At 55.1% G+C, this 27,970-nt stretch overlaps 1 protein-coding gene across 3 annotated transcripts in view; it reads right to left on the bottom strand.

Annotated features, from left to right (window-relative positions):
- ERI3 (ERI1 exoribonuclease family member 3) overlaps positions 1–27,970 on the bottom strand; it is a 238,142-nt gene that overhangs the window by 71,075 nt on the left and 139,097 nt on the right. For all 3 annotated transcript variants that reach the window (XM_077824965.1, XM_077824966.1, XM_077824964.1), the window contains exon 7: positions 7,231–7,330. In XM_077824965.1, the coding sequence (XP_077681091.1) occupies positions 7,231–7,330 (100 nt within the window). The remainder of the gene's footprint in view (positions 1–7,230; positions 7,331–27,970) is intronic.

The following is a 27,970-nucleotide window of genomic DNA, read 5'->3' as shown; positions in this document are numbered from 1 at the left end:
TGGCTGGGATGATTTAGTTGGGGATCGGTCCTGCTTTGAGCAGGGGGTTGGACCAGATGACCTCCTGAGGTCCCTTCCAACCCTGATATTCTATGATTCTATGATCGGAGGAGCCTTCTTGGGGACATTCAAGGTAGCATGTGAGGAATGGCTGCTCTCCCTGTGAAGAACTGAGTCATGCATGGCCATGTGACTTGGCCATGTGATTCCAAACTCCATCTTGCTCCTGGGATTTTCCACAGTAAGAACAAAGGGGTGTCCTTCCACAGGGCAGATAATATAAAAGGCCCTGGAAACCCCTCCATTTTGTCTTGAATCTTGCTTCTTACCTCTGGAGGAACTTTGCTACACAGAAGCTCTGAACCAAGGACTGAAGGACCCATCCCAGCTGGGGATGTTCTCCAGAGACTTCATTTGAACCTGCAGTTTATTCCATCACTGCTGCAAGCCCAAACCAAAAACTTTGTCATGACTGTATGTCATTGATTCCATTGAACCCATTCTAGCTCTCGTCTATATTTCTTTCCTTTAATGAATAAACCTTTAGATTTTTAGATTCTAAAGGATCGGCAACAGCGTGATTTGTGGGTGAGATCTGACTTGTATATTGACCTGGGTCTGGGGCTTGGTCTTTTGGGATCAGGAGAACCCTTTTTCTTTTACTGGGGTATTGGTTTTCATAACCATTCATCCCCATAACGAGGGGCACTGGTGGGGATACTGGGAAACTGGAGTGTCTAAGGGAATTGCTTGTGTGACTTGTGGTTAGCCAGTGGGGTAAAACTGAAGTCCTCTGTCTGGCTGGTTTGGTTTGCCTTGGTGGGCATAGGAACCCCAGCCTGGGGCTGTAACTGCCCTGCTCTAAGTAATTTGTCCTGAATTGGCGCCTCTCAGTTGTGTCCCGCCAAAGGCTGCACCGTTACAGAGGACAGAAACAAAGCCCTGCTCTACAGCGCCCTGAAACGGGATCAAGGGCTCCTGCTTCAAAAGGGACCATCTGAGCTGGGGCTGGGGGTTCAGCTAGCCGGAGACAGACATCCCGTGTCCACTGCTGTTCCTCTGCAGGAGCAGAAAGTGCAGATCACAGGCCTTCCCTCTGGCAGGGCCCCCGCTATGCGGCAGGTATCAGTACCTCAGCCTCTCCACTCCAGTCTCAGGGAGGCCAGCAGCCGCGCCCCCACGTGCCAGATGAGGCAGCGGAGGTGCAGGCAGGGGAGGGAACTTGCCCAAGGACACGCAGCAGCAGCAGAGCTGGGAAGAGACACTGGACCAGGCTCCCACCCTTCTGAAGGGAGGTGGCAAGGGGAGTGGGAAGAGAGGAGGGATCCAGCCCAGAGAGGCTGGTAAAACGCCTTCTCGGCCTGCAGGAAATGAACAAAGCTCTCCAGGAAGGGACGCAGTGGAGTGGGTGGGCCGGGGGAAGGAAGGCAGGAGCTGGATCCCGTGGACAGCTGGATAGAGGCAGATGGAGGCACGGGCAATGGAACGTTATCAGCCAATGCAGCCCGCGTCGTGGACTCGCAGAACAGTAGCATCTGCCGTGAGACGAGCTGGGACAAAGCCACAGGGGTGTCTCTCCTCCCGCACTGGCCACCCGCTGAGGCCACACAGCGCTGGACCATCGCGGGGATCCTCCACCATCACGCCCAGCCAGCTGGTGGCTCTAGCTCATGGCCTCCCAAGCATGAGACTCTGCAGAGCTGGACACAGCTTGCAGTCACCAGGAAGCCACCTCTGTGCAGTGGCAAATGTGCCCGGTGAGCGGACCAGTGGCCGTTTGGTAATCACCGCTGTAATCATCAGCGTTACGCCGCTGCCCTAAGGGAAAGCTCCCGTTCCATCACTCCGACTCGGGATCCAGAATCCCAGCATGGACATGCCCAGATTTATCATGTGCCCTCTCAAAAGGTGCTTTCCGCCCTTGCCGGGCATGGATGCTTGTTTAACGCTTGACCGAGACCAAGTCAGTCACCGTGGCGGCTGTATTTACAGCCATTCTCCATGAGTCATTTTCACCGCTCGCAGGAAAACACAGAGCAGTTTAATTCCTTTTCCTCTGTCCTTAGGTTGGCTCCTGTTTCGCTGAGACCCTCTTTGTCCCCTTTGGCCTCCCCTGGACGTCCCCAGGGATTGTGGGCACCGAGCCCCGCTCAGCGCTGCCAGTGTGTCTCCACAGCACGAAGCTGTACGAAGTGCTCGAGTACGACGACGGCTTTTGCCACCGCTTCTCCCTGAATGGGGGTCTCCAGCAGCCCTGGGGACAACACTCTGCTCTGCACCCAACCAGGGGAACCACGCACAGGTCCCTCTGACCGGCGCTCGCCCACCCCGCCGCAGCCGGCCCTCCCTACGGGACACTAGCTTGCCAAGCTTGGCTTCGTAAACCAAAGTTGTTTGAGTTACACGATGAGCAAACATCAGCTCAAAGGTGAGCAACGCCCAGGCTACTGCGCTGTATCGCTCTTCGAATGCAAAAACTCCCCCTAGAGTCCAGACCGTTCTAGACCAAATTACAGCGTGTGGCCCGTTTGCGAGTTCAGCACCGCATGTGCGCGTTTAAGCACGATCACTTGCACACACAGGTAAGATTATTACAGTCGCTTACGCTGTAGTTGCCTCAACCAAATCAGGGCCCTCTGTTGTGCTTGGCGCTGTACGTACGTACACACACACACACAATAGTGACATATCCTGCGCCACAGAGCTTACAAACCAAACTCAGCTTCCACGCACTGGACCCAGGTGCAAAAGCAATGGGGTTCTGCCCACGTACTTTCTACCGCGCACGCATGCCCGTGCTATTGCCTTTGCAAGTGGCTGCATGCACAAAACTGCGCACGCAGGAAGAGAGGATGGGCCAGGCCCTCTGTGTCCAGGGGTGGCCTGTAGCAAGCTTTTACAGCCAGACCATCAACCCTGGGCCAGACAGGGAAGTTCCCTCCCTTTGGTCCCTTTCCTGGGTCTGCAGGAGGGGTTCTTTGGTCCCCACTCTCCAGAGCAGGATCCTCCCGTCCAGCTGACTCTGGGGGAAAGAGACCTTCCTCCTTGGCATTTCCCCCTTTCTTTACCCAGCTGCCCACTCCCCTCCTCCAAAGCAACTGCAAGGGGCACCATGGCTCAGACCCAGAAGATGGCCACATGACTCTCTGGGGCCATAAAATGCTTCACTAGCCCTTGGCAGTAGGACGACAGCTAGCTTCCTCCAGGTATGGAGCCCCATTGCCAGTTCAGTGTGTGAGACTCCAGCTTTGCAACTTCCTTTTGTGTATGTTTAGCCGCACTTCCCACGTAACAAGGCTCAGAGACCCAGAGCTTCACCCCGACCCACACAGAACCACTTCCCCCTCTGCAGAAGACACTTCCAGAGTTACCCTTTCTTTATGATTTCCAGGGCCAGACCAGGCAAGGTGCTGAGTGCCCTTAACTCCCGTCAGCTGCAAGTGGGGCAGAGTGGAGAAGGCCCTGCAGCGAGCAGGATCAGGCCCAGGATAGACAGGACTCTGCTGTGTTGTGCAGGTTTTAGTTGGCCCAGCAAGTCTCCGAATAATTGGAAAACAAAACAACATGGAATTAATTGGGAAATAGGTACCACTGAGAGGGCAAAATTCCCTGCTGTTTGCGTGCAAGAAAGTGGCAATTCACTACAATTTTCTTGTCAGCTCTGAAACAAATTGTCCATGTTGCAAACCTCTGGAAAACTGGGCCTGAGGTCTTAGCAGAATTGCCAGCCCCCTGACGGGATCCCCCCGGAAACACGGCTCCAAGAAAGGGGGCTGCGTTCAGGAGCTGCTCTTTTATTCTAGACGGGAATTCAACGAGGGCTAAAAGGCAGGTTTTAGCACATGCAGGAGACCCCCTGTCACCGGGCCATCTCAGCAGGGGGAGATTCCACATGCCAGTGCCCACGGGAGCAGGTCTTAGGAGAGTGTCTGATGCCGAGACCCACGTACTCCGCGAGCACGCCAGAGATCGCTGCGGAGTGAGATGACGGGCGAGCCAACCGCGCGGGGGAGAGTTGCCCGAGAGGCCTTGGAAGGACGGTGCCGCACGCTCAGCATCTCGTCAGGGTTGCAGGGTACCAGAGCATCTCAGCTGCCAGGCACACAGCAGGGTGACGTTTTGCAGAGTACAGCAGTACTGCAGGCCAAGCTTCCAGCTGGGACAGGTCAATCTGGGCACCTGGCTGGAGATGCACTGCAGCTGAGACTCCCTACAGTGCTGAGCCCCAAACCCCCTCGCGGTGTCTCCAGTTACCTGCCCAAGGACGGAGGCTCCCGCAGTCATGAGCCGCATCTGCAGACCCTGGCCCGGGGAGCTGGTGCGCTCTCCATGACGGACCTCTCGCTAGAGAGAGGGCAGGAAACGTCCGTGTCCAACACCCACGGGGGCTTCGTCAGCGATCAGTTGTGGTGCTAACACATACAAAACCAGGGGGGTCCCCTTCTGAGTCTCACCCATCCTGAGCACCGCAGGCACCAGCCCACCCTGTCCCGGCTCCCGCACAGACCCTTGGGATAAGTTGGGAAGCTCAAGACTGAACCTATTTCCTTAATCCAAAAGTGCCCCCCGCGCGCTCCCGCCCCCTCCAGGGCGACGGGGGAAGGGGACCGCGCGCTCCCGCCCCCTCCAGGGCGACGGGGGAAGGGGTGGCTGTGTGCGACAAGGGCCCCACACCAGGAGGCCTGGAACTCGAGGGAGCGAGCGACCCCTAGCTGCAAATCTGAGAACTGAGTCTAGCTGCCCCCCAGTATCGCATGCAGGCGCAGCCTAGAGGGACTACGCAACCCAGCACCACAGTCTCTCGTGAGCTGAAGGGCCAGGCCCTGTTGCATGCTGGGACTTGTAGTCTCCACAGTCCGCACCACCCTGCATAAAGATATGGGGGGCACAGACCTTGCTGGAAGACTCCCAGCTGCACCATGGCCAGCAGCTGCTCTCTCACTGCACCCCACTGGGGGTTGCGATGCGCGGCTTGTCGGCCGCCCCCAGCACCCCCTTTCCAGCAGCAGCTCTTCAGAAAAGGAGTAATTTATTCAGCTGAGCCCGCAGTGCCGAGGGCAAGGCCTGAGCCAGCATGAGCAGCGTGGGGATTGAACTCCCCCAGCAGGGACACAGACAACTCCACAAAGGCCTTGGAGAGGCCTCCATGGCTGGATGGGGACACCGAGCCGTCCTCTCTGGGGCACCACCTTACTGTCCCGCGAGAACTGCCTTTCTGACTGCGACCCGACCCCCGGCACGGCAGCCCTGGGACCCCAAACGCATCACAGCAGCCCCGGCTCTGAGAAGGCACCACGGCTGCGTTTCATCCCCACGCTGGCTGTCTCCAGGCACTGGGCCTGCGTGTCACGCCAGACCCCACAGCAGCAGCCTGTGCTCCCACCTGGAGGCTACTTCGCTGAAACGAGATGCAAAACCCTCCTGAAGGCCGGGGGAAATAAAGAACAGAGCCATTAGGAGGAGGAGGAGAATAAACAACCGTCTTTCTAAACGATTCATCAGGGCAGACAAACACCTTGGCCAGCTAATGATGCTCTGATAAATGCAGGCAGTAATTAAAGGCAAAGACAGATGATATTCCAGGGGTGTTCGGAGCTTTCTCCAGGAAAGAGGAGACAGCAGACAAACAGCCCCCTCTCGGGAAATGTGACAAGAAGGAGCCACGCACTCACAGTTGGCTGCGACCCCTCACTCAGAGGAGCCGAACTCGAGTGGGTTGTCACCAGAGCCCCATATTCTGTGGGTCCATCCCCACCCCACGCACTTGTCACACGAATGTGCTACTGGGCAAGGAAGCAAATTTTAATGCTCCCTCCGTCAATAATGCAACCAGATCCATAGTTCAAAAGGAGCCTGCTAATTAAAAGCTGGTGAGCTTTAAATAATTCATCTCCTTAACTCGGATTGATTGGAGAGTTTAGTGGTTAGAGCCTTGAAACAATATTAAACAGCCTCCTCCAGGCTTCGGGAGCGGGTGACTTTTCCAACTCAATCTCAGACCCTTGCCAATGGAGACATGGGGGCAGGGCCCAGGAACCTGCTGCATCTTTCAAAGATGGGGGATCAGGGCAACAGGCTGCTGGGGTAAGTGAGACGCTGCTACCACTGGTCATGCAGAATTCCTCTGCACAGCTCTGCCAATGGGCTGGGCTAGCCCTGGGGCCCCCACCCCTCAATCCCGACCCACAGCCCTGGGCTCCCCCAGCAGGCTGGCCCCTCCTGCAGTCCCCTGCTAGCCCAGCACTAGGTTCTCCCCACACACAGCTCTGCCAATACCCCTTAATCCCGACCCCACAGTCCCCTCCACCCAGCCCAGCCGGTGCCCCTCACTCCCAACCTGCAGCCCCTTGCTGTCCCAGCTCTGGGCTCCCCCCCCACAGCAAGGCCGCTGCCCCTCCAGCCCGACCTACAGACCTGTCCCCCCTGCTATTCCAGGCATGGCCTCATGCATGGCTTTCCCATGCACCTCAGCCCTGCCGTGCTTCCTGATCCCCTTCCGAGTGCGAGCTGCCAGGCCCACTGAACTGCGGTTCTGTTCTGTCCACCGGGAAGCAAGTGCCCGACTACGAAACTCATCACTCACACGAGCTAACCAGGGAACAAATCAGCTCAATTCCCCAGCCAGGCGGCTGTTCCCCCAGGCTCTGTAACGCAGCTGCCTCCTGCTTCCCAATTCCACGGCAAGTCTCGCAGTGCCGGCCGCACGGCAGCGCCAGCCCGATGTGGCACCGAGCTGCCATTCGCTGGGAGAGCACAGACACTGAGATGACGCGCCGAGCCAGGGCCCAGCATGACTCCAGCATCCAGCCCCCAGCCTGGGGCGCTGTGGGGATCAGGAGCGGATCAAAGCCCAAGCGATTTCGCTGGGGGAAGGTAACAGATGGGCCACACCCTCGAGTCAGTGCCGTGCCGGAGATGCAGCGTAGGAGGCCCCCAGTGGACGGAGGGGAGTTGGCACAGGCCACACATTGGCACATGGGCAGCAGCTCGCGTTCTGAAGTGGTTGAGGAGCCCCAATGGGGTGGAGGGCGCACATCCTCCCTGGCCTAGGTTTAAAGTTACCCCGGAGCCCTTTAACAAGGGCTTCAGAGACAGCAGCATCCCAGCCCCGAGTGCACCAAACCTCCCGACCCGCTGCAAGAAACAGCCCACGCGACTGGCAGGCTCCTGCAGCCCCTGGAGTACAGCAGGGCTGGTGCGGCCCCCGCGAGCCCCGCACGCGTCACTCACCTATCCCGCTGTGAGGCCTCCCTATGTGCTGCAGGTTGAGTCCTTTGTTCATGTCTAAGAGCCCGTTCTTCGGCCAGCTCCCCATGGCGAAGCTGTAGGCCTAAAAGAGAGAGAGCGGGGGTTAGCTTGCCGTGCGGCTGGCAGGTGCTTTCTGCCTGGGAGCAGCATCCGCCGGCCCCTTTGCCATGGCTCTGGAGTGCACAGTTGGGGCTCTAGAATCCTAGACTACAAGGGTTGGAAGGGACCCCAGGAGGTCATCTAGTCCAACCCCTGCTCAAAGCAGGACCAATCCCCAACTAACTCATCCCAGCCAGGGCTTTGTCAAGCCGGGCCTTAAAAATATCTAAGGAAGGAGATTCCACCACCCTCCTAGGTAACGCATTCCAGTGTTTCACCACCCTCCTAGTGAAAAAGTTTTTCTTAAACCTCCCCCACAGCAACTTGAGACCATTACTCCTTGTTCTGTCATCTGCTACCACTGAGAACAGCCGAGCTCCATCCTCTTTGGAACCCCCTTTCAGGTAGTTGAAAGCAGCTATCAAATCCCCCCTCATTCTTCTCTTCTGCAGACTAAACAATCCCAGCTCCCTCAGCCTCTCCTCATAAGTCATGTGTTCCAGTCCCCTAATCATTTTGGTTGCCCTCCGCTGGACTCTCTCCAATTTTTCCACATCCTTCTTGTAGTTTGGGGCCCAAAACTGGACACAGTACTCCAGATGAGACCTCACCAATGTCAAATAGAGGGGAACGATCACGTCCCTCCATCTGCTGGCAATGCCCCTACATATACATCCCAAAATGCCATTGGCCTTCTTGGTAACAAGGGCACACTGTTGACTCCTATCCAGCTTCTCGTCCACTGTAACCCCTAGGTCCTTTTCTGCAGAACTGCTGCCGAGCCATTGGGTCCCTAGTCTGTAGCGGTGCATGGGATTCTTCCGTCCTAAGTGCAGGACTCTACACTTGTCCTTGTTGAACCTCATCAGATTTCTTCTGGCCCAATCCCCTAATTTGTCTAGGGCCCTCTGTATCCTATCCCTACCCTCCAACGTATCTACCACTCCTCCCAGTTTAGTGTCGTCTGCAAACTTGCTGAGAGTGCAATCCACACCGTCCTCCAGATCATTAATGAAGATATTGAACAAAACCGGAACACTCCCAGTTCTTTGTTTTCTCACAACAGCTATCCTGAGCCTCTAGCAGGCGCAGGGTGGACACCCCCCTGTTACAGCCAGCCCAGAGCTCTGGTCTAATCCCAACAAGATCGCTCCACGTTTCAGACACCCACCCAGCCACTGCCCTGCGCCAGCCATGGGAACACCCAGCACCGATCCAGCGCTTTCCACCATCTCAGGACCGTCGACATTCAGGAATCTCCATCGCCCACCAGCGTCCGCAGAGCCCCCCCAGCCCTGCCATGGCGTGTGCCCAGCCCCACAACGTTCAGGGCCTCCAGAAATAAAGGGATAACAACAATGAATCATGGTCTCTAGCCATCAGCCCCAGAAGTGCCAGGGCCTGCCCTATGCCATCCTGCCTCAGAGCAGGGAGGAAGACCCCCAGAGCAGACAGTTCTGCAATAGCCACTGGATTGGGGAGGGTCTCTGTTCGGACAGTCACTAATTCCTCCCCACAGCCTCCGAGGGCACACTGCCTGCGGCTCTGATGGCACTAGGGCTGCACCCAGTCTCTGTCCGGCCAGGTGACATGCTCGGCAGCGGGGAGCTCGGCGGGCGGCACACTCGGGCACGCTACCGGGCTGAGAGCCCATACCCCAGTCCCGTTCTTCTGCCCTGCACACAGCAGCTGCCTGTGGGCTCGTCAGTGAGTCTCCTGCTGGAATCTGCAAGAATCCCAGGAGATTTGTCCCCCTTTGGCTGACAGGCTCCCAGTCCGTGCAAAGGGAGTAGGGGGCCATGGACGGAGAACAGCTGGGGAGCACTGTCACACTAGAGATGCAGCAGGGAATTATGGGCTTTAGGCTCGAGAGGGCAGGAAGAAGCCTAGAGCCCACGATACACCTCCAGTGAATGTCCCCCTATGCTCCCCACACCCTTTCACACAGGGTCCATCCCCCCACTTCTCTGAGCACGTGTTTAGCCATTAAAACCAGTTTGTCCCCATGGCTCCCCTGAGGCAACGGGGGAGGGGGACACCCAGTGCCAGCCACCCCCGCGCATAGAAAAAGGACAAAAATCGAGAACAAAGGCAGCGAGACCGGGAAGCTGCAGTGCTGCGTTACAGGCACCAGGGGGTGCTGTGCAAGGCTACACACAACTGCAGCTGCCTGGGCCTGAGCCCAGATCCCTCCCCCGCCGGGGGACCCAGCAGCTGGACCCTCCACGCTGCACCTCAGGGCTTGCCACGGCTCTCACCAGCACGGGATCCCCGGTTTGCCCATTGGCACCTGACTAGCCTCCCCCAGTCCGGGTGGCCCATCCCGCCGGTCTGCCTCGCCCTTGGGCGGGGGTTACACTGCTGGCAGGCTATGCGGGAGGCTGAGGGGCCTGAACCCCAAGCAGCTCACAGCGCTGGGGGTATAAAGGCCAGATCCACACAAGGACTTAGGCACCTAACACCCCTGGGATCCTGCAAACCCTGCCTGGCTCCCACCCGGCTCTGCAGGCGCCTACACCCCTTTGCACCCATCTGTTCACGGTGGCCCGGAAGGTGGGCTCTGAGCACACCCACCAGAGCAGCCCCCCAAAGCCTCGTGCTTTGGGCCCAGTGGGAGCGCGCTCACTTGCGGTGTGAGAGAGCAGAGGGGAAGGAGCAGAAGCAGTTTGAACGGGGACCTGCCACCATCAGCAGGGAGCTCTGAGCGAGTCCGACCCGGGCCGCCCTCAGCCTCTCCACCGGGGATAAATAATGCAAGAGCCAGTGGAGCCGGGGGACTGGACCCGGGGCTCAGGCGCCTATGTGTGCTCTCTGGCCCAAAGGCTGGCCCCCTGCCAGCTCCCCATTCCCACCGGCCAGGAGCTCTGCCAACCTACCTTCCCATCGGGCGGTTCTGCTCCCCAGGGGCAATGCCAGACCACAGGGCAGAACTCCCCTGGGGCAGAAGGGTCCGGTTCCAGTTCTACTCCCCCTGGCACAACAAGGGACTCTGCACCTGCCCCAGACACACTGCACAACACGGGCCTTACCATCCCAGGGGCGGGTGAGAACAATGAAGCCTCCCAGTGAGAGGGGCGGAGGAGAGGCTAATGAAGTTAAACCGGTAGGACAATGCAAATCTGCAAACAGCCAGGCTGAGCATCCATGTCACACACGTCTATAATTACCTTCTGACAGCAGTGCAGCCCCTTCATCTCACCCAACGAGACCCACGACTGCACTCGGAGCACCAGCCGCAGCACCTGGCTTAAGAACATGAGCGCAGCCAGACTCGGTCACCACAGGTCCATCTAGCCCAGTATCCTGTCTGCCAACAGTGGCCAGTGCCAGGGGCCCCAGAGGGAATGAACAGAACAGGGAATCACCCAGTGACCCATCCCCCTGTCGCCCATTCCCAGCTCCTGGCAAACAGGCTAGGGCTTAGCTTCACTTCCCACGGCCCGATCTGCTGCCTCGTGAGTCATTGTCCAGATCACGTGACCCTGGCAGCATGTCTGTCACCCCGCCTCTCACCTGCTCCCCTGCACCCCAGGACGGACCTCAGCTGTGATCCCTGACTTCCTACCTACCCCCAACGGGGAGGAACTGAGTGGAACAGAAAGCAGAGGGCTGGAGAACGTGTGGACGCGGCTCCTGGGGAGGGGAGGGAGTGGGCATTCAGGACCACGCCTGGCTCCTTGCCCTCGACACTGAGGGGCCTGGAAAGATGGCACTCTGACCCCAGAGGAAGGAGCCCGGCACCACACCCCCATGCTTACTAGCCCAAAGGCAGGGCCAGATTCCAGTGAACCCAGCAGGCACCAGGCGGGCCCAGAGGCACTGCCTTTAGCCAGCCCGGGGACGGGGTGGGGGGTGTCGCAGCGACGCGCAGAAAGGAGGATCCCCCTTTCCAGGGGCTGAAGCTGCTTCAGGACCCTTACAAAATGGAAAGAACGGTCTTGGATAGCAGGCTGCCCAAATCAGACCCAGCGCTCACCCGCCATCAGCCAGCACCACAGTCCCGGTGGCACAGGGGGTATCCTAGTTCAAAAGGCCCGGTGGGTGTCATATCCCCCTTGGCACGGTGGGTACCACATCCCCTCAGCCCAGGGGCACCGTGCACTGTGGTACGTATCCCCCTTGGCACAGTGGGTTCCATATCCCCTTCCCCATGCTACTCCAGTTTCAGTCCCCCTGCCTGGTGTTTTGCACCCTGCCTCACTGGCGTCCCAATGGCACGGTGCCAGGAGCTGGAAAAAAACCCCTCTCTCAGACTTGAGGGCCTGATGCTGAGCTGCACGGAGCACCCTGTGCAGAGGAAACTCCTGGCATCGCCAGCCGGTGGGTCACGAGATCCAACCCTGACAGGGCAGATGGCCATACACGGCCTTTGCTCAGAGAGCAGCTGGCCAGCTCAGGGCTCAGCCCGGCAGCAAGCACTGCCCCTGACTGCCTGCAGGTGCCCAGCCCCTAGGAGCAGACGAGGGACCGGGCTGGGATTTATACAATAAATTCCCCGTCGCCCCAGCAAGCAAGTGGGTGATGACCTAAATGGAGGTGGGGGAAAAGTGGGCCCAGCGAGGATTCAGAGATAAAGATACAGGTGCCAAATACAAACCCCGCCAGGCAAGCCCTGCCACCGCCCCAGCCCCCTCCCTGCCACCTGCGGCTCTGCCCAGCCCCGCGCTCTCCCCAGGAGCGCCAGGCTCCTCCCCGCAAGTAGGGCCTTCGCTGGTCCTTGGGGCCTAGCGGGTTCTTGGAAGTGAATTTATTGCCAGCATATGTAACCATTCATGCTGCTCTGTTACTCCTGCCTTAGCAAAACACAGGGCTCCACAGATAATTAATAGACAACACTGCTAATCCTACTGGGAGATGATTAGCAATTAAAACTCCTAATTAAGTCTATGCATAATTCACTGAAATTACACTGTGTGTACACACGGGGAGGGTTGCTTGGCCTTCGACAAATATGCACTGATATCTTTATTGTTCATTAGATTCCCCCTGGCCCAGACCCGGCTCTATCGCTCGCAAGTCAGACTGATGCCCGTACTTCATCCCCGCCCCTCGCACCGGCTCCCTGCCAGTGGAACCGGCTCCCCCTCCTGGGCTGTCTGGAAATCGGACAATGCCCGAGATGGCCATGTTTGCAGCTCCCCAGGTGTTCTCGGGCATCTTGTTTAAGTAAAGCAGGGCAGATTGTTGCCCCCGTCGTTGCCACAGAGGTGCAGCCCCCGGAGACAACAGGTCTCAGCATGCAGCGTGGGCTTGGCACTTGAATTACGATGGAGCACTGCATGCTGGGAATCTGCAGGCTCCACGGGCCGCATGAGCAAGCCCGGGTCTTGTTCTAGTACTATACAAGTTGTGGTAATCGGTCCAGTGGCCATAACCTGCCTGACCACGCACAGGCAGGCTGTGCTCAGATCCTGCTCCTGGACGCGCTCTCGTCCTGTCCAAGCCCGTAGCACCTGGGAATGCAGCAGAGGGAGCATTCTCAGCCCCGGTGGGACATGCGGGGTGGGGGGGGGGGTTCCTTTGAGCAATTAAGGTACAGCATTGATAGACTTCAGTCCTAGAGAGAGAGGGAGCTGCCATGCAGGCTTAGGAGTGACCAGTAGGGGGAGGGGAGCTGGGGGCTCCGAGAGGTGCAGAGGGAGCTTGGTGGAAGGAGATATCTGTTTGCAGTTTGATCCTGTACCTCCCAACATCCCACCTGATTCTCCAGCTGACCCCTGGGGAGCCCCAGCCTGCCCCCACCTCCTCTATCGCTGGCTCTCCACAGACCCACCTGCTCTGGATCAGCGGCAGTGTCACCGGGTGGAGGAGCTGGGAGAGAGGCAATCCCAGCTCTCCAAACCAGGCAGTATCTTCCCTTCTAGCTGGGCCTGGCTGCAGAGCCCCTGACTTGGGCAGGAGAGAGCTGCCCTCCCCTTGGGGGCTCTGCCTGGCTGGGGATGGGGAGCAGGAAGGAAAGAGGATGCTGACAACCTCTCCACAGCCTGACAGGCACACAGAAAGCCCGGGGATGGCTGTGTTCCAAAAGCCTGCCCAGACTAGGAGAGAGGGACAACGCAGTACAGATGACACAGAAGGATTAAACCTTCCAACCCCTGAATAGGCAGAAGATGTATCCCTCTCTAGCAAGAAAACGTAACAACTCCTCTCTAGCTCCCCGCTTCTCTGCTGATAGCACCTGCTACCCTTTGGCCCCTGGCAGACCTTGGGAAGGACCTCAGCTTTTCACTGCCTACTTCATCCTTTGCAACATCTCCTGGGTGCCTCATCACGAGGCTCCCCGCTTTGCCGCCAGGCTCGGTGTGGCACAGGTGAGCCCAGAGACCGTTCTCCACCTGGTACAACCATTTTGTCTCAACCAACTTCACGCACTGCAACCCCAGTCTCCACACAGCGGCTGGGCACGTGGAAGTCAGCCGTGGGAGGGGCACCAAGGCAAGGAACGGAACCGGAAGAGCAGCAGCCAAGGCAGGAAGTCTGCGCCACGCATCTCAGCCCTTTGGATCAGCACCAGGCACAGCACTTTGCTTTGCTAATCAAGGTCATTTGGTACAGCTGCTATACCTGAGCAAACTAGCTAAGCAGCCAGTGTGGAAGGTGGCCTGACCACTGAAGGTCAAGTGTGCACTTATGCATATTCAAAGCTGTCTGCAGGATCGATTGGGTTTTAATTGTTTTTCCTGGGGTTTTGGAAGGAACTGCCAGGGGCATTGATCAGCCCCAGACGAGGCCGCTCACACTTCAGGGCTCGCAGACACTGTCACTTTGGCACAGGCAGATGGAAATGAAAGAGCAAAACCGAGAGCTGCGCACAGATACAGCAAACAAAACATGCCACTTCCAAGAGGCAAGCTGCCCCCAGCCTGCTGGGAGCATAGCTGCCTGGAGGAGGAGGAAGAGTGCGCCAAGATGTGGGATCGGTGAATTGTATTTGAAAATAAAGTTTTTTAATTAAAATTGGCAATTCTGAGCCGCCTGCCGGCAGCAGCCACACAATCAGGAGAGAGGAGCTTTACTGTTTAATATTTAAACACAGCGTTTAATCTTTAAACAGGAAAGCTCTTCTTCTGACTGTTAACGCAAGATGGAAAGTGCTTTAAAGTCTCAGACACTGGGGCTTCCCACCCTGTCAGGGTCACACAGGAGGCCAGCTCCTGGCAGCAGCCAGGCACAAAGTACAGCTGTAAATGACACTCCTCCATGACCCAGGGTTCTAGGCCTAGCCTTCTCTGCATCACCAGTGAGATTTCAGGCAGCCTGCGGACACGCACATTTCCAGCTTGAAAAGGAACATAATAAATGTCATTTAAAAAAACCAACCCAATGTCCTCCCCTGTGTTACTAACACCACTGTAAACGCTTACACCGAAGGCATTCAAAAGCTGCAGTGGTGTCTCTTTCACTTGTTATGCTGGCCTGGACAAGGAAACCAGACTAGTAAATTTCCCTTTCTGGTCTGAGTCATTGTTACAGGGTTTGGGCTGACAACCCCATGGGAGAAAATCCCAAACACAGAACAAGTCTCCTTGGGGTTTTTCCCCCCCCACATAAATTTTAGTTGTCAAAAGACAAAGAAAAAATTAGCAAGAACATTTTGAAATCTTTTGCTAACATGAATTTTCAAACGTTTTTTAACCACTCTCTTTGAGCCGATAAAAACCCAGAAAAAATTATCTGGAAAAAAATATCTACTTCCTCTCATGTAAACATTTCCATTAATATAAAACTTTAACATTATTTTTCATTTAATGAAATCCACATTTTGGATCTGAACACCCTGACGGTGTCCCTTTACAGTCGTATTATTGTTTAATTACACAACTCTGGCACTTCATAAATAAATATGATCACAGGCCCTTGCCCGCAGGAGCTTACAGTGTAAGGTGCCCAGGTGACAGGCATGCCCTAAGAACGGCAGCAGATTAGACAGGTGGCCGGAGTCTGCAGACAGTACTCAGAATTGTACTTACCCCACTGCCCCCTAGGACACTCCTGGCAGCGAGCACTGTGCCCCGTGGGCCTGGCTGCAGCTGCAGTTTTGCCAGATAACATGGATGTTTGCTGGCACGAAGCTGCCTGCCCCCTTTGGTCAGCCCCACTGGCATCCTCCTCGTTACCTCATCTGACATGGGGGCCAGGAAGAGCAAGAGACTTCAGGAAACTAAGTTTTGTGATCAGCTACATGGGAGGCTTCAGGGCTCCTGTTCTCCCAGCCAGCATTCAACAGATACAACAGCCTTGGGTGTCAGGTGAGCTAGCCATTCTCAACACTCCCTCGAATGCAGTGATCCCAAAGCATGGTGCATGCCCCAGCAGACTAGCTGGGTGGAGGGAATGTTACAGTTACACAAAGGCTTCTCAATTGTTCTCCAAATTCTCGGCTTCCATTATTTTACAAAATGAAATCTCTAGTTTTATGGATGCAAAGAAAACATTCAAAACATGATGCAGAAGCAACTGCCTCAGTTTGCAGAGAGCCTGAAACAACAGCTCCACAGCATGAACTGTGCCATCCATCTCAGCGAGTTCCCCAATGATATTCAACAAAGCATGGAAGAAAGTAGAAATGTCATATTATGAAGAACTACCCCAGTTCTGGCTAAGGGGAAGGGAGGGCACAAGGAAGTCACCAGAGGCGTGGATGGTGTATGAATTAGGCTGAGTAGAGCTGTAATAACACACGGTGCGGCTGCAGGCATAATTGTTTTGTTTTCCTGAAGGGGGCTCAGCTTTCTGCAGTTTGGAAAATGCTGTCTTAGCGAGCGCCGAGCTGCGGCCTGACAGCAGGTCCGGCCGCTCATGCAAGCACTGCTGCACAAGGCCAAATGCACGCACGGCTCGGTCCAAGGCACGGCAGTCAGCTGGGACGCAGCAGGGATGCGAGAAGGTCCCAGACACCGCTTTCTAGTGCAGCGACTCCTGCTGCTAGTCACAGACATGGGCTTCCCTCCCCCCTTCCCCACAAACTGACAACGCAATCTCTCTGTGCCTCAGTTTCCCCCTCTAAACAAGCTGACAATTCACCAACTGTACAGTCCGGGGACAGGGGGAGGTGTTGTGAGGATTAGTCTCTCGTGTGCTGTGTAAGCCCTAAACATGGATACATACGCCCCACAGGGGTTTAAAACCTCCCTGTGACCACAGTGGGACTCTCCGCATAGACAGTGCAACTCGCGGGCTTAAGTGCTCTCCTGGATCAGGGCCTAAACTGGTATTTAAAAATTAAGAGAAAGAAAAATTAAAAAGCAAAGTTTTCTGAATTAAGGCAAGGAACCCAGGCGTCCAGAACGGCTTTCTGTTTCTGGGAAAGCAAGTGAAAGATTGGAGGGGGGAGAGGAATTTTGGGAGGAGAAGAGTGACTAGAAAGAAAATTTCAGAGCAAAGCAAACCGTGTAGGGCACAGCAGGGAATTCACCACTACCCCAAGTCAGGGAAAGAAAGGGGCTCCAACTCGGCACGTATCTCAGAGTCTCCCTGACAGTCCTACGGTGCCCTGGCCAAGCCTACGAACTAGCTGGGTCACTGATGGCTCCCCTCAGTGGTGGAGGGGCAAGAGGGATCCCTACTCAAGCATTCCCAGTGGCTAGATTTGGGGGGGAATGTCACCAGAACCACCACATTGCTCTCCTGCACCGCCCTCGACACTCACTCACTGGTCCTCGTACCAGCCAGCCATATCGCCACTGCATGAATCCAAACACACACACGCCCCACCACAAAGCTGCGTGGTTGGACCCTGGCTGGGCTTCTGCGCACCTGGCTGCAGGGAACGAGCTTTTGGGGTTTGCACCTCGACAGTTTATAAGCAGCACAGTTGTAAAGCTGACGTTCCAGAGGTCAGAGAATTCCCAGAACAGGACTCGTCAGGCTGGTGGATTGATTTAGCTGGCCTGCATAGCGCTCTATCATTTATTTATGGGCAAGTGCCCAGCACATTCTCTCACACATCAGAGTACGCCAAGATTAGCCTCCTCCTGCTTCATGTGAACAGGACATCAGCTCGCACCCTTCCAGCGTGGACTCACAAACCCTCCGCGCACACCCCGCTCAGAGCCTCACTGTCTAAGTACTCTGGCCAGCTGGGGCTGACCTGCCCCAAACAGACCCCCTGACAATAACAGGAGGTGGCCCTGCTATTTATTGACAGGTGAGATGGCAAACCTGTGGGGTTTGGTGCAGAGCATGAATACAAAGTTTTCCCTGTCCTTACACCCCGCAACAACAGTAGGATCCATTCGCAGCCCTAGTTCAATCCTCATTCCCACTGTTAAATGTTCTGGTGACTCCCAAACCCATCCTCGCGGGCCTCCACTAACACCGGCCTCATCCAATATAGCTCCATAATAGAACAAGGACGACATTCATGGCAGCATGGTCCTCCTGCCTCAGAGCTAACGACTCTCTGGGCCGTACACGGCCAGCAGTAGTGCAAACCTCACCCTTCAGCAGGGCAGGTTCGGTCCCACTGAGAGCTAGGCAGAAAACTGAGAGAAGATTTGGGCAAATTTCTGTTTTGTCCCATAGTGTTTGTCACACTCATTTTCCTAATTTTCCACCCAACCGTTTATCATTTTTTAACTTGGTTTTTAATTTCAAATCAGAGTTTTTGAAAACAAGAATATTTCGATTCTGAAAACCCCTCCGCACAACAAAGGCGACAGTGCAAAGACAGAAAGAGGAAAAGTGATGGAACATGAGGCCACAACTTCCTTAAAAGTTTGTTGACAATTTTTAAAAATTCCAATGTTTTTGTAAAAAATTCCATTTTAGGGGAAAAACAGCAAAATGTAAACCGTTTTCTGTTTTGTTTCGTTTTAAATGCAAACCAATTCTACCTGCTGGCTCCTGCCTGGCCTGTGAGCAGGGGCCGTTCTCCAGGAGCAGGGCCTCACCCGGGCAGGCTCTCTGACACCAAGCTGCCAACTGTTACTCACCTCTGCCACATTTCTGAGGTGTGGAAAAGGGCTGCATCTCAGACGCACAAGCTTTCTCCTGGGAACGGGCAACAGGGGATGGATCACTCGATGATTCCCTGCTCTGTTCATTCCCTCTGGCGTATCTGGCACTGGCCACTGTCGGCAGACAGGGCCCTGGGCTGGATGGACCCTTGGTCTGACCCAGTCTGGCCGCTCTTATGTTCTGTGACTAAACAGCCACAGGGTGTGAGTTTTTTGGTCTTGTCAGCCTTGCCCAACATACACCAGAAGATGCATCCCCTGCAGGCCACCTATTCAGTTAGCCTCTGAGGGGTTTATATGACCGTAGATGTTGGCAGGAGAAACCTTGTGCGTCTGCAACTAAATAGACTTTTAAAATACATCTTAAACGGTTTTCAGTCAAACTCAACTACTTCCCCAGTCAGCTCTGCAGGGCCGGGGCAGCCTTTTGCCAAGGGTCTGTGCAGCGCCCAGCACAACGGAGCCGCGATCTCAGCGACAGCCTCCGGGAGCTACTGGGATACCGAGAGGTTTCAGAGTGGCAGCCGTGTTAGTCTGTATTCAGAAAAAGAAAAGGAGGACTTGTGGCACCTTAGAGACTAACCAATTTATTTGAGCATAAGCTTTCGTGAGCTAAAGTGAGCTGTAGCTCACGAAAGCTTATGCTCAAATAAATTGGTTAGTCTCTAAGGTGCCACAAGTCCTCCTTTTCTTTTTGGGATACTGAGGTTACTGCTACTAATCATTTTAAGCTCACGCCGGGTGTGGAGCTAGCAAGATGAACTTCTCCCCATGCAAACTCTATGACCCCTGCACTGAGCAAATCAGGGCAAGCCAGCCACCAAACAGCACCGAGGTGCTGACGTACTGACACCAAAGCCAGACCCCTCGGATTTAAGGCTGCTAGATGGGGGCTGATCCTGTGCAAATAAGAGTCAGGTAATCAATAAGTAGATCATCAACATCTGGGCTGACAACTCTTGGGCTAAATCCTCACCCCAGCTGCGGCTGCAAAAAGACAGGCGAGGAGAGGAGACTGGACCTTGAAAAGGAGGTTCAGTGACAAAAGGGCTCGCAGGTCTCCAAGGCCGAGCAGCGTTAGCAGCCTCTGCTTTGTTGCTGTGTATGCAGGATTCTCAGGGCTTGTAGACCTAGGCTAGCTGGCAGGAAGCAGGACTTGGTCCCATCCCCAGCGTCACACAAACCCCAGCATCACCTGTCCCTTTTACGCAGTTTAGTCAGAAGTGCTGCTACATTCATGGCTTTTCAAGTATTTTAAAATCACTTACAAAAGCAGGATTAAACTATCAGAAATCCCATTTAATAGGACAAATAAAGAAATAACAATCGACTCTATCAGCCCTGCAAAGGCAGGCTTGATTCAAATAAATAAATAACTAAGAGAGGGAGGAAAAAAGGAAAGGGGGGGGGAATAATGTGTGTTTACTCAAGCAAAGAAAAAAATATTTAAGTGATGTAGGGGAGAAGATTGCAGTAACTAGTGAAGAATAACATCGTCTGCTTGGCTGTCAAATCACACACGAATTTCAGTAATAGATTCTCATTCTGACACTCAATTCAATTCAAAGGTGATCCTGCTTTATCCCAACACATCAAATATTAAACACTCGTATTAGCCAGGGTGTCGTCGCCTTTCCCGGCTTAGACATGGCAGAAGGGTTTTTTTCCCCCTACTTTCCTTCACTCACTCTAATATTCTCAATGTTATCTAAACATGCCTTCATACACTGGGGTTCCTTATCAATCCCATTTGGGGAGGGAGGATGAGAACTTAAAATGGTATTAGCTTGGGGGGCTTTATTATTATTATTTCCAAAGCTTTTCAATTTTGTGTGGAAAAAGCTTAGAAAAAAAGGAGGAGGGAGGGGAGGGCAGTGAGAGCGAGAGAGAGATGGAGCGAGGGAAAGTATAAGAAAGGGAAAAGCAGCCAGCAGCTCTTGTTTGACGGATGCCTTTCAACAAGGGCAGTCTAGCTTGTCAAAGCCCAGGCTCGAGATGAATTGGCATATCTATTCAGGCTGCCTCTGGATGTCATGCAATACAGTTTCATATTCCCAGATAAGGCATGATAAGCAATTGCTGCCCTGACATCAGCGCCATCCATCCCTGCCTTTCTGTGCACACGCCCGGGTGTGTGAGTACTGCGGATCTCCGCCGAGCCACTAATAAGAGGCATTTAATTTTTACAAATGCAGCGAGGAGTGGGGCCTTCGAACATGCCAGGAAACCCCCCCACCAGCACAAAGACTGTGGATGTTTAATCACTTTCTCAGGGAGCCCCGACGCGCGTGCACTCACAGACGCCGCTCAGCAGGCCCTGGGTGCACACGCCAGGCACTGGTTGTCGGTTCCGTTCAGCATGCAGAATACAGAGCACAGCGCCAGAGTCTCCAAATGAAACGTACGTGCTAATTAAAGGTGGAGAGCGGGGAAGCACAGGATTCCCTGCCCTCTGCCAAATAAACCCACTCTCCAGCAGGCTGAGTTCCGCCCGGCTTGGGGTTAGCCTGGCGAGGGAGCTGAGGCCACAAAAGGAGAACGGACCCTTTCCCCAGCTGGTGGGAGTGCAGGGCTTGGGGCCAAGCGGGCGGGCTGTCTGCACTGCAAAACCCCAAGTCGGGATTAGGGGGAGGTGAGGGGAGAGCAGAGAAGGTGCTGAGGCTCCTGGGCTTCCATCAGCGGCCAGAGAGCACATGGGCCGACCTCACAAGTCTGCAGCATGGGCATCTCCTGCGATTCCTGGCTAGCTCTATCCCCCTGTCAGCCCCAGACAGGGTCACCATAGGAGGCGCTCCCCGGCGAATCTGACAGGAGTGGGGGCAGATAGCTGCATCGCAGAGCACTCCTTGCTAGGCACCTCCGACAGGGCCTCTGAGACACCAAGGGGCACTGTTGGCCAATGTTAAATGGTCACCAACCAGGCCTGTTTGTCTCTCCTCCAGTTAGGCCGAGAAGACGGATATGCTAGGGTACCTCACCTGCTCTTCGCACTGCAGGGACGGCACCAGGGCTCACTGAAAAGGCCTGGAAAGTGGGTATTTCCCCCTGGGTTCTGAAGAGAGCCAGAGCAAAAATGAGGTCATTCAAGGGGAACTACTTCTAATCCATGACATAACCCGGGCCCCTTCACCCTTCGTCAGCGCCCCCGACACACTGGTCACTCCGGTGTCAATGCAGGAGTGCGCCGCATGTTAACTCCTCCCCCAGAGCCAGAGATGGAGGGTGCGTGCACGCACAAGGCCTTATTGTAGGGTCTACAAGACCAGTGGCTAGTGTGTTCTCCTCGGCAAGCGGTTTTAGTATAAGTCACTATCCTGACTCAGGAGGACTGGTCAGAGCCACCCAGCTTTCGACCCAACTGCCTGGGATTTTAACAGCTTAGCACAGAGCGCTAGAGCCAGGCTTGGTAAACAGGGATCCGTTGAAATGAAAGGTGTCTCCCCCCGTGGGGGTACTGAACGCTTCCTCGCTAACTCCCCCATCCAAACGTCCTACTCTGGGGTGGCTTCCCCACAGCCCCCATCTCACAGAGCTGGGGGTGCTGTGTGGAAGCACGCAGCTGGTTAAGGGGAGAAGGACACTGTCCGTTGCCAGGGTTTCATTTTCTTGCCTTACCTTTGGGCTGAAGTTGGCCGGGCTTTGCCTCAGCCTGTGGGAAGGGGCGGTTAGAGTCCGTCTGGCTGGGCAGAGTTAGGGGAAGGGTTAAGGGAGGTTGAGGAGTGGTCTCCCTACTTAAAGAATAGTGTCAAGCCCGCTTTGGCCCCCACGGGACAGCTTTTTGCACTTCACCAGACAGCCAGCGTTCCACATGTCCATCTCATTGCGTTTGCGAGCGCCTTGTCACGGGAACCGAGGCTTTCCGCAGCACGCAATGCAGACAAAGCCCATTAACAGCCTTGTTTTAACACCACGGACCAGGCCTGCACGCTGCCTTCAGACAGACAGCGCGCTGGGCCTGATCCGGCAAACACCCACCCCCACGTGCAGCGACTCTCATGAGACACCCCACTACACCCAGCCTCCAGCGCTGGCAGGGCGAGGGGGGAAAGTAACATGCTGGGTACGAAACAAAGGTGCTGGACACACTGTCCACCCTTTTCCCTTAACAAGGCCCCAGAGTCCGCTCTCTCGGCAGAAACCCTCCAAAGCAGGGCATGTGCGCACCGAGATCAGCGTGGTTATGGCCTGACAGTTACACACACACATTATTACCTACTAGTTGTTCTGCTGTAGCACCTAGACTGGGGGCCCAGGCTCCGTCCCTGCCTCAGAGAGCTCACCGTCTAAACAGGCAAGACAGCCAAAGGAAGGATTACCACCCCCATTTTACAAATGGGAGAAACCGAGGCACAGAGCGATTAGGTGACATGCACATGGTCATGGAGTCTGTCGCTGAGCAGGGAACTGAACCCAGTCCCGAGCATTAGCCAGAAGCCCACTCCTCCTCTCCTGGGAACGCACAGAGACTTGAGAGTTCTTAGCTCCAACAGCAGCAGGACAGACAGGGACCTGACCCAGGACAGGACAACAGCCACGCTACAGGACATAGTCCTACATTTCAAAGAAAGTAAAAACTCTGCTGCTCTAAGGGGAAGAGGCCTGTGAATGGGCTGGATGGGCAGACTCTGTGGGTCACACAGTGGAACAAGTAGGCCTCTTCGCCTCGAGAGAGAACCTCAAGAAGTTTTGGCCTCACATTTAGTTTTGTTTGAACAAAAAAAGCCCCGCCACCTGGAAACCTGCACCCTGGGCCACGGTTACAGAGTGTTACATATTTTCTGACCTGGGGTTAGCAACACACTGGGTTAATACTCTGGAGATCTGGGTCCAAGTCCTGGTTTCGGGCACATGCAAAATGAGAGGGGTGGTCCGAGCCCAGTTCTGCCGCTTCAGCTCAGCAGAGGAGTGACAAGAGGGTGGCAGGGGTGCGGACAGCCAAGGGTAGTACAGTCCAGAAGTCAGGGGCACTGGCACAGCTATGGAGGGCAGCTCACAGCTGAATAGGAAGGGGGCTGCAGGGCAGGGTTGAGGGGCAGCAGCAGAGCTATGTATGGGGTCGCCCCAGGCCTGCTGAAGGATGCACTGGCAGGGCCGCATGGAGGAAACTTGTGTGATGCTATAAGCAGCCCTACACCTAAAGCTCCAAGCTCTTCCCTCGTATAAGCACATGCTCCCATCTCTTCACAAGGCTGTTTTCTCTCAGTGTCACAGCAGGTCTGAGTGCACTGTAGGGCTGTTTACGCAGGGGCTAGATTACACCGAGTTATGGACTCACCTCACAGCAGTGCTTTGGGTGTTAAGATACACAAGTAGCCTCCAACTGGCACGTGAAAGCCAGACACACAAGGAGCATGGCAGGGAAGTGGGAGTAACAACACGGAGCTGATTATCCTTCCAGTCCCCAGGAAAAAAAATTTCACATGCGGAGATAATGGCTCTTCCAACCTAGGGGGGAACAAACCTAGCGAACCACATTGCTCTCTGAGGATCCCGGCGGACGCGGAGCACACAGGGGGCCACCTAATTGCAATTTAATTGACTGAATGACAGACTAATGAGCTGAGGCTTGGGAGGTAGAAGGGTTCCATACAGGATCACTTTGTGACCACCAAAGGGAGCCTAACCCAAGGCTATCTAGGTACAGACCCAGCACAGGGCACTCTCCACAGCACAGGGCAAAGTCTGGTCTAGCAAAGCCTTGGCCAAACCTGGCACCAGGCTTTGCTCCTCTGATAACTGGGCTATCCGCTGGGGGTTGGTTTTGTCCATGATCCACCCATTTGCCAAAGCAATGGGCACTCCGTGTTGTTGGGATACGTGATCTCAGCTAGAGCCAGCCAGATGGCAGAGATCAGAGGTGTGTAATACATGCATGTAGGCGGGGAGATCAGATGGCTCAAGCTACAGGCAACTCAACAGCCACTGTCCCTTGTCTGGAAGTTGAAGGGGAAGCTATTCCTGCTGGCTGTGGGCAGAGGGACAGCTAAGCACGTGCTGTACGCATCCCCTCCTTGCAAACACCTTTGTCTCTGCCCTCTCCAGAGCTGGAACACAGGGTGTGAACACAGAAAACAGTATAGCTGGGCCCCCAAAAGATGAGAACTAGCCGGACTGAGCCTGTGGGAGGGGAGGGGGACAGATGAAAGGGGAAGAACAGAGATTTTCTAGAGCACACTGGGCTGCAGAAAGCTGGACAGGGATTCCCACTAGATCTGGCTGGAGATTAGCAGCAGATGAAGAGAGCCACAATTTACCCCATTATACAAAGCTGGGTAATAGTCTCTATTAATCTAGCTCTTTCTCCTCGGCCTCCTGCAGCTGCAGAACTGTAACGTTAACACCCAGATGTGCCCCTGCACACACGTGTGCACACACCCCACCCCCAGCCCCCCATTATAACCCATACAGAGGTCGCTGTAGAAACCGGCTCTGGGATCGCCGGCAAAGTGTTCCAGCCCTTCAGACCAGCTTTTTCCGGACTTCTATTTTTAAATAAACACACACGCGCACACACACGCTCCCTGTTTAATTTCCGTGTGAGGAGGAAGCAGGTGCCCGTGTTCCCGTGAGCTCTCCCTTCTCTAGGTTTTTTTTCCTTCTTGGATCCTGCCCCATTAGTTTAGTGCCCAGCCATCTGCGACGTCTCCTGTAATGCTGTCCCCCTTGTGTATCAGGGAGCTTTTCCATTAGTGCCTTTAATATTCTGACACCTTAGCACAGGCTGCTATTACATTCAAACACTGATCGCCCTGTGAAATTACATCGCCGGGCTTGCTAAAATGGAATTGTGTATAATCAGGCTGTGCCATGCACTGTCAGTCCCATCACAAATACAGCGACAAGCAGGCTTACGGGTGGGCTTAGCAGCTGCTACGAGCGTTTTGTTTTTTTAACTAGATGAAGTATCCCTTATTTACAGCATTTCCTTAAGACAAAACAAAGACAGGCAAAGGCAAACCAACAGCTGCTGCACTAGTTACCCAGACCTCTGGTTTATCCGTTTATCTATAACTATATCACACAGATGAGGAGGAGGAGATAAAGATAGTTAAACAGCCAGCCAGGGAGATGCGGGACACCAGGAAATAGCTAAATAAAGCACACTGTGATTTACTCCTGAGAGGGGGAGGAGGGAAAGCCCGGCATCTTCCTACAGGTGCCTCCACACTGTTAATACATAGACATTAACCTGACATGGACCTCTTTACGAGGCTCTGTTTTATAAGGCTACTGTACTCTGACTGCTAAAACAGCCAGCAATTCCCAGGCCTCACGGCTGGCTGGACTGTTGCTTTGGACCAGCAATACTCAGTGACTGCCCCGGAATGTTTTCTGGACAAAAAGACAGCAGTGGTACACCGTGCACGTGAACACCAGGCCCAGGGACCACGCCGACAGCCGGGGCACGCCATGCGCATGAACGCCAGGCTTAGGAATTGCACCGACAGCTGTGGCATGCCCTGTGCATGAACGCCACGCCCAGGGACTGCGTCGACACCTGTGGAACACTGGGCACATGAATGCCAGGCCCAGGGACCATGCTGACAGTCGTGGCACGCCGTGTGTGTGAATGCCAGGCCCAGCGACCATGCCGACACCCATGGCATGCCGTGCACGTGAAGGCCAGGCTCAGGAATTGCACCAACAGCTGTGGCAGGCCACGTGTGTGAACGCCAGGCCCAGGGACCGTACCGACACCCGTTGCATGCCATGCATGTGAACGTCAGACCCTGGAATTACACCAACAGCTGTGGCAGGTCAAGTGCGTGAATGCCGGGCCCAGGGACCGCACAGCAGCCGCCAAGGCCTCTCCCCAGCGCTAGAGCTGCAGGGGGAGTGGAGCCTTAAGTAGCTCCACTGATGCCCAGCTCATTATTGTGAGAGAAGGAATGGGTCCTGCCCAAACAGCTAACAATCTGAAACGAGCCCAGCAGGGGCCCAGCAGGGGGCGGGGAGCTGGAGGTGGATTGAGTCACGTTTGTTTTCTGGGAAGAGGGTGAAGCCCTTGTGCATTTTGGGGGGCTGCTGGGGTGGGAAGGCTTGGGCACGGAGCAGAGGAGGAGGGAAGTGGGGGGACGGATGATGTGGGAAGGGGAAGAGAATCAGGGAGGCCAGGGCAGTGAGTTCTGGCTGCCAACAGCGCACAGGGATCAGATAGGGGTGGAAGGAGAACCCCCCACAAGCCACAGGGCAAGTGTGAGGAAGGCCAGCACGGGCAGAGGGATCAGGCTGCTGCTGCTACATTTCCTGGCCTAGGCATTGGCCATGTGCTCAGGGGCAGCAGCTGGGAGAGAGCATGAAAACAGGAGCCCTGAGCTCCCCAGGAAGGTCTGAGCCTTGGTCAGCACGCCTGGGACAGAAACGAAGCCCAGGGTAAAGAGAGGAACTCCTGACCCAAATGCCAGCTTCACAGGGGCTTGAAAACAAAACACTGATTTGTCTCTGGCCGGCAGCCCCCCAAGAGGACAGAGACGAACGCTGTAGATCAGAGTGGTCAGGATCATTATCCTAAAACCCCAGCACTGAGGACCCGGGGATGAAAGCACCCTCTGAATTCTTGCTCTCCATCACAAGCCTGGGCGTGGTGGGGGAGAGCTTGTCCCACGGCTGGGTGCCCCCGCCTGGAGGAGGGAATCAGTAGTTTGCCAGCAACAGAGTAAGCGTGCAGCACACACACCAGCCTGCCCGGTTTGAGTCTAGTAATCCCGGGGAGACCGCATCACACAAACTGGTAGAAGAAACTCTAACTAGGTAGCAAGTATCATAGCAACCTGAGTAAGGAACTAATTACTGGGCCACATCCAGCAGCTGCCGAGAGAGATGGCCGTGAAATCATTTCCATGAGGCTGAAAGGCGAGGCTAAGACCTGACAAAAGGTGAGAGAGGGCACCGGAGCACAGCGCCGCTGGCTGAGCTCGGCTTGGCAGACCAGCACGGACGCTTCCAGCTGCTCAAATTAAGACAAAGTCTGCTAAGTGCCTCTGCAAATCAGGATGTGCATGGTCCTTCCCCAGCCGAACCAGACACACACAGACTTGGCCTCTGCTCCAATTTCAGAGCCCTCTCCAGAGCTCGGGGGCCCCTTCTCCAGCCAGCAGCCTGCTCCTCTGCGGCTGAGTCCAGGGATCGTCCACCACCGAGCTGCACAGGGGCACCACGTTCTCCCCTGTCAGGAGCAGAGTCCATGCTGATTGCTGAAGGTAGCCCCGGCTACTGAAAAGGGCGAATTCCCCAGGGCTGTCGGGACTGCCAATGCTCAGAAGGAAAATTATGAAGATATTTAAAGTGAACATGGGATGTGAAATGGACTCAAGCTCCCCAGTTCTCGGCACTGCCCCATATTACACCGTGAACATCATTCTGCTGGCTTGGCTGGCTCATATTCTCTTGCCCAGGTGGGAAGTCCATGAATGATCCCAACCACAGCTCATTGACACATACCCCTAGGACACAAATGGAGTGAGTCCAAATCACCCACCTTAGCACATGTCGTGTTACTAGAGCTGGTTCCGCCCTCCAGTGAGTTCCCAGGTTCTGACATCTTTTTTCATCCCAAATCGGGATAAAACATCAAAAAGCATCAGACGATTTCACAGCACACGAAGTGCCATTTGGAAGTGACACCACTGCCTGGCCAAACACAGACTGCAGCATTCCAAAGAGGA

The sequence above is a fragment of the Eretmochelys imbricata genome, chromosome 8, assembly GCF_965152235.1.
Source record: "Eretmochelys imbricata isolate rEreImb1 chromosome 8, rEreImb1.hap1, whole genome shotgun sequence".
In the NCBI taxonomy this organism is placed as follows: Eukaryota; Metazoa; Chordata; order Testudines; family Cheloniidae; genus Eretmochelys; species Eretmochelys imbricata.
This window is presented reverse-complemented; position numbering and strand designations above follow the sequence as displayed.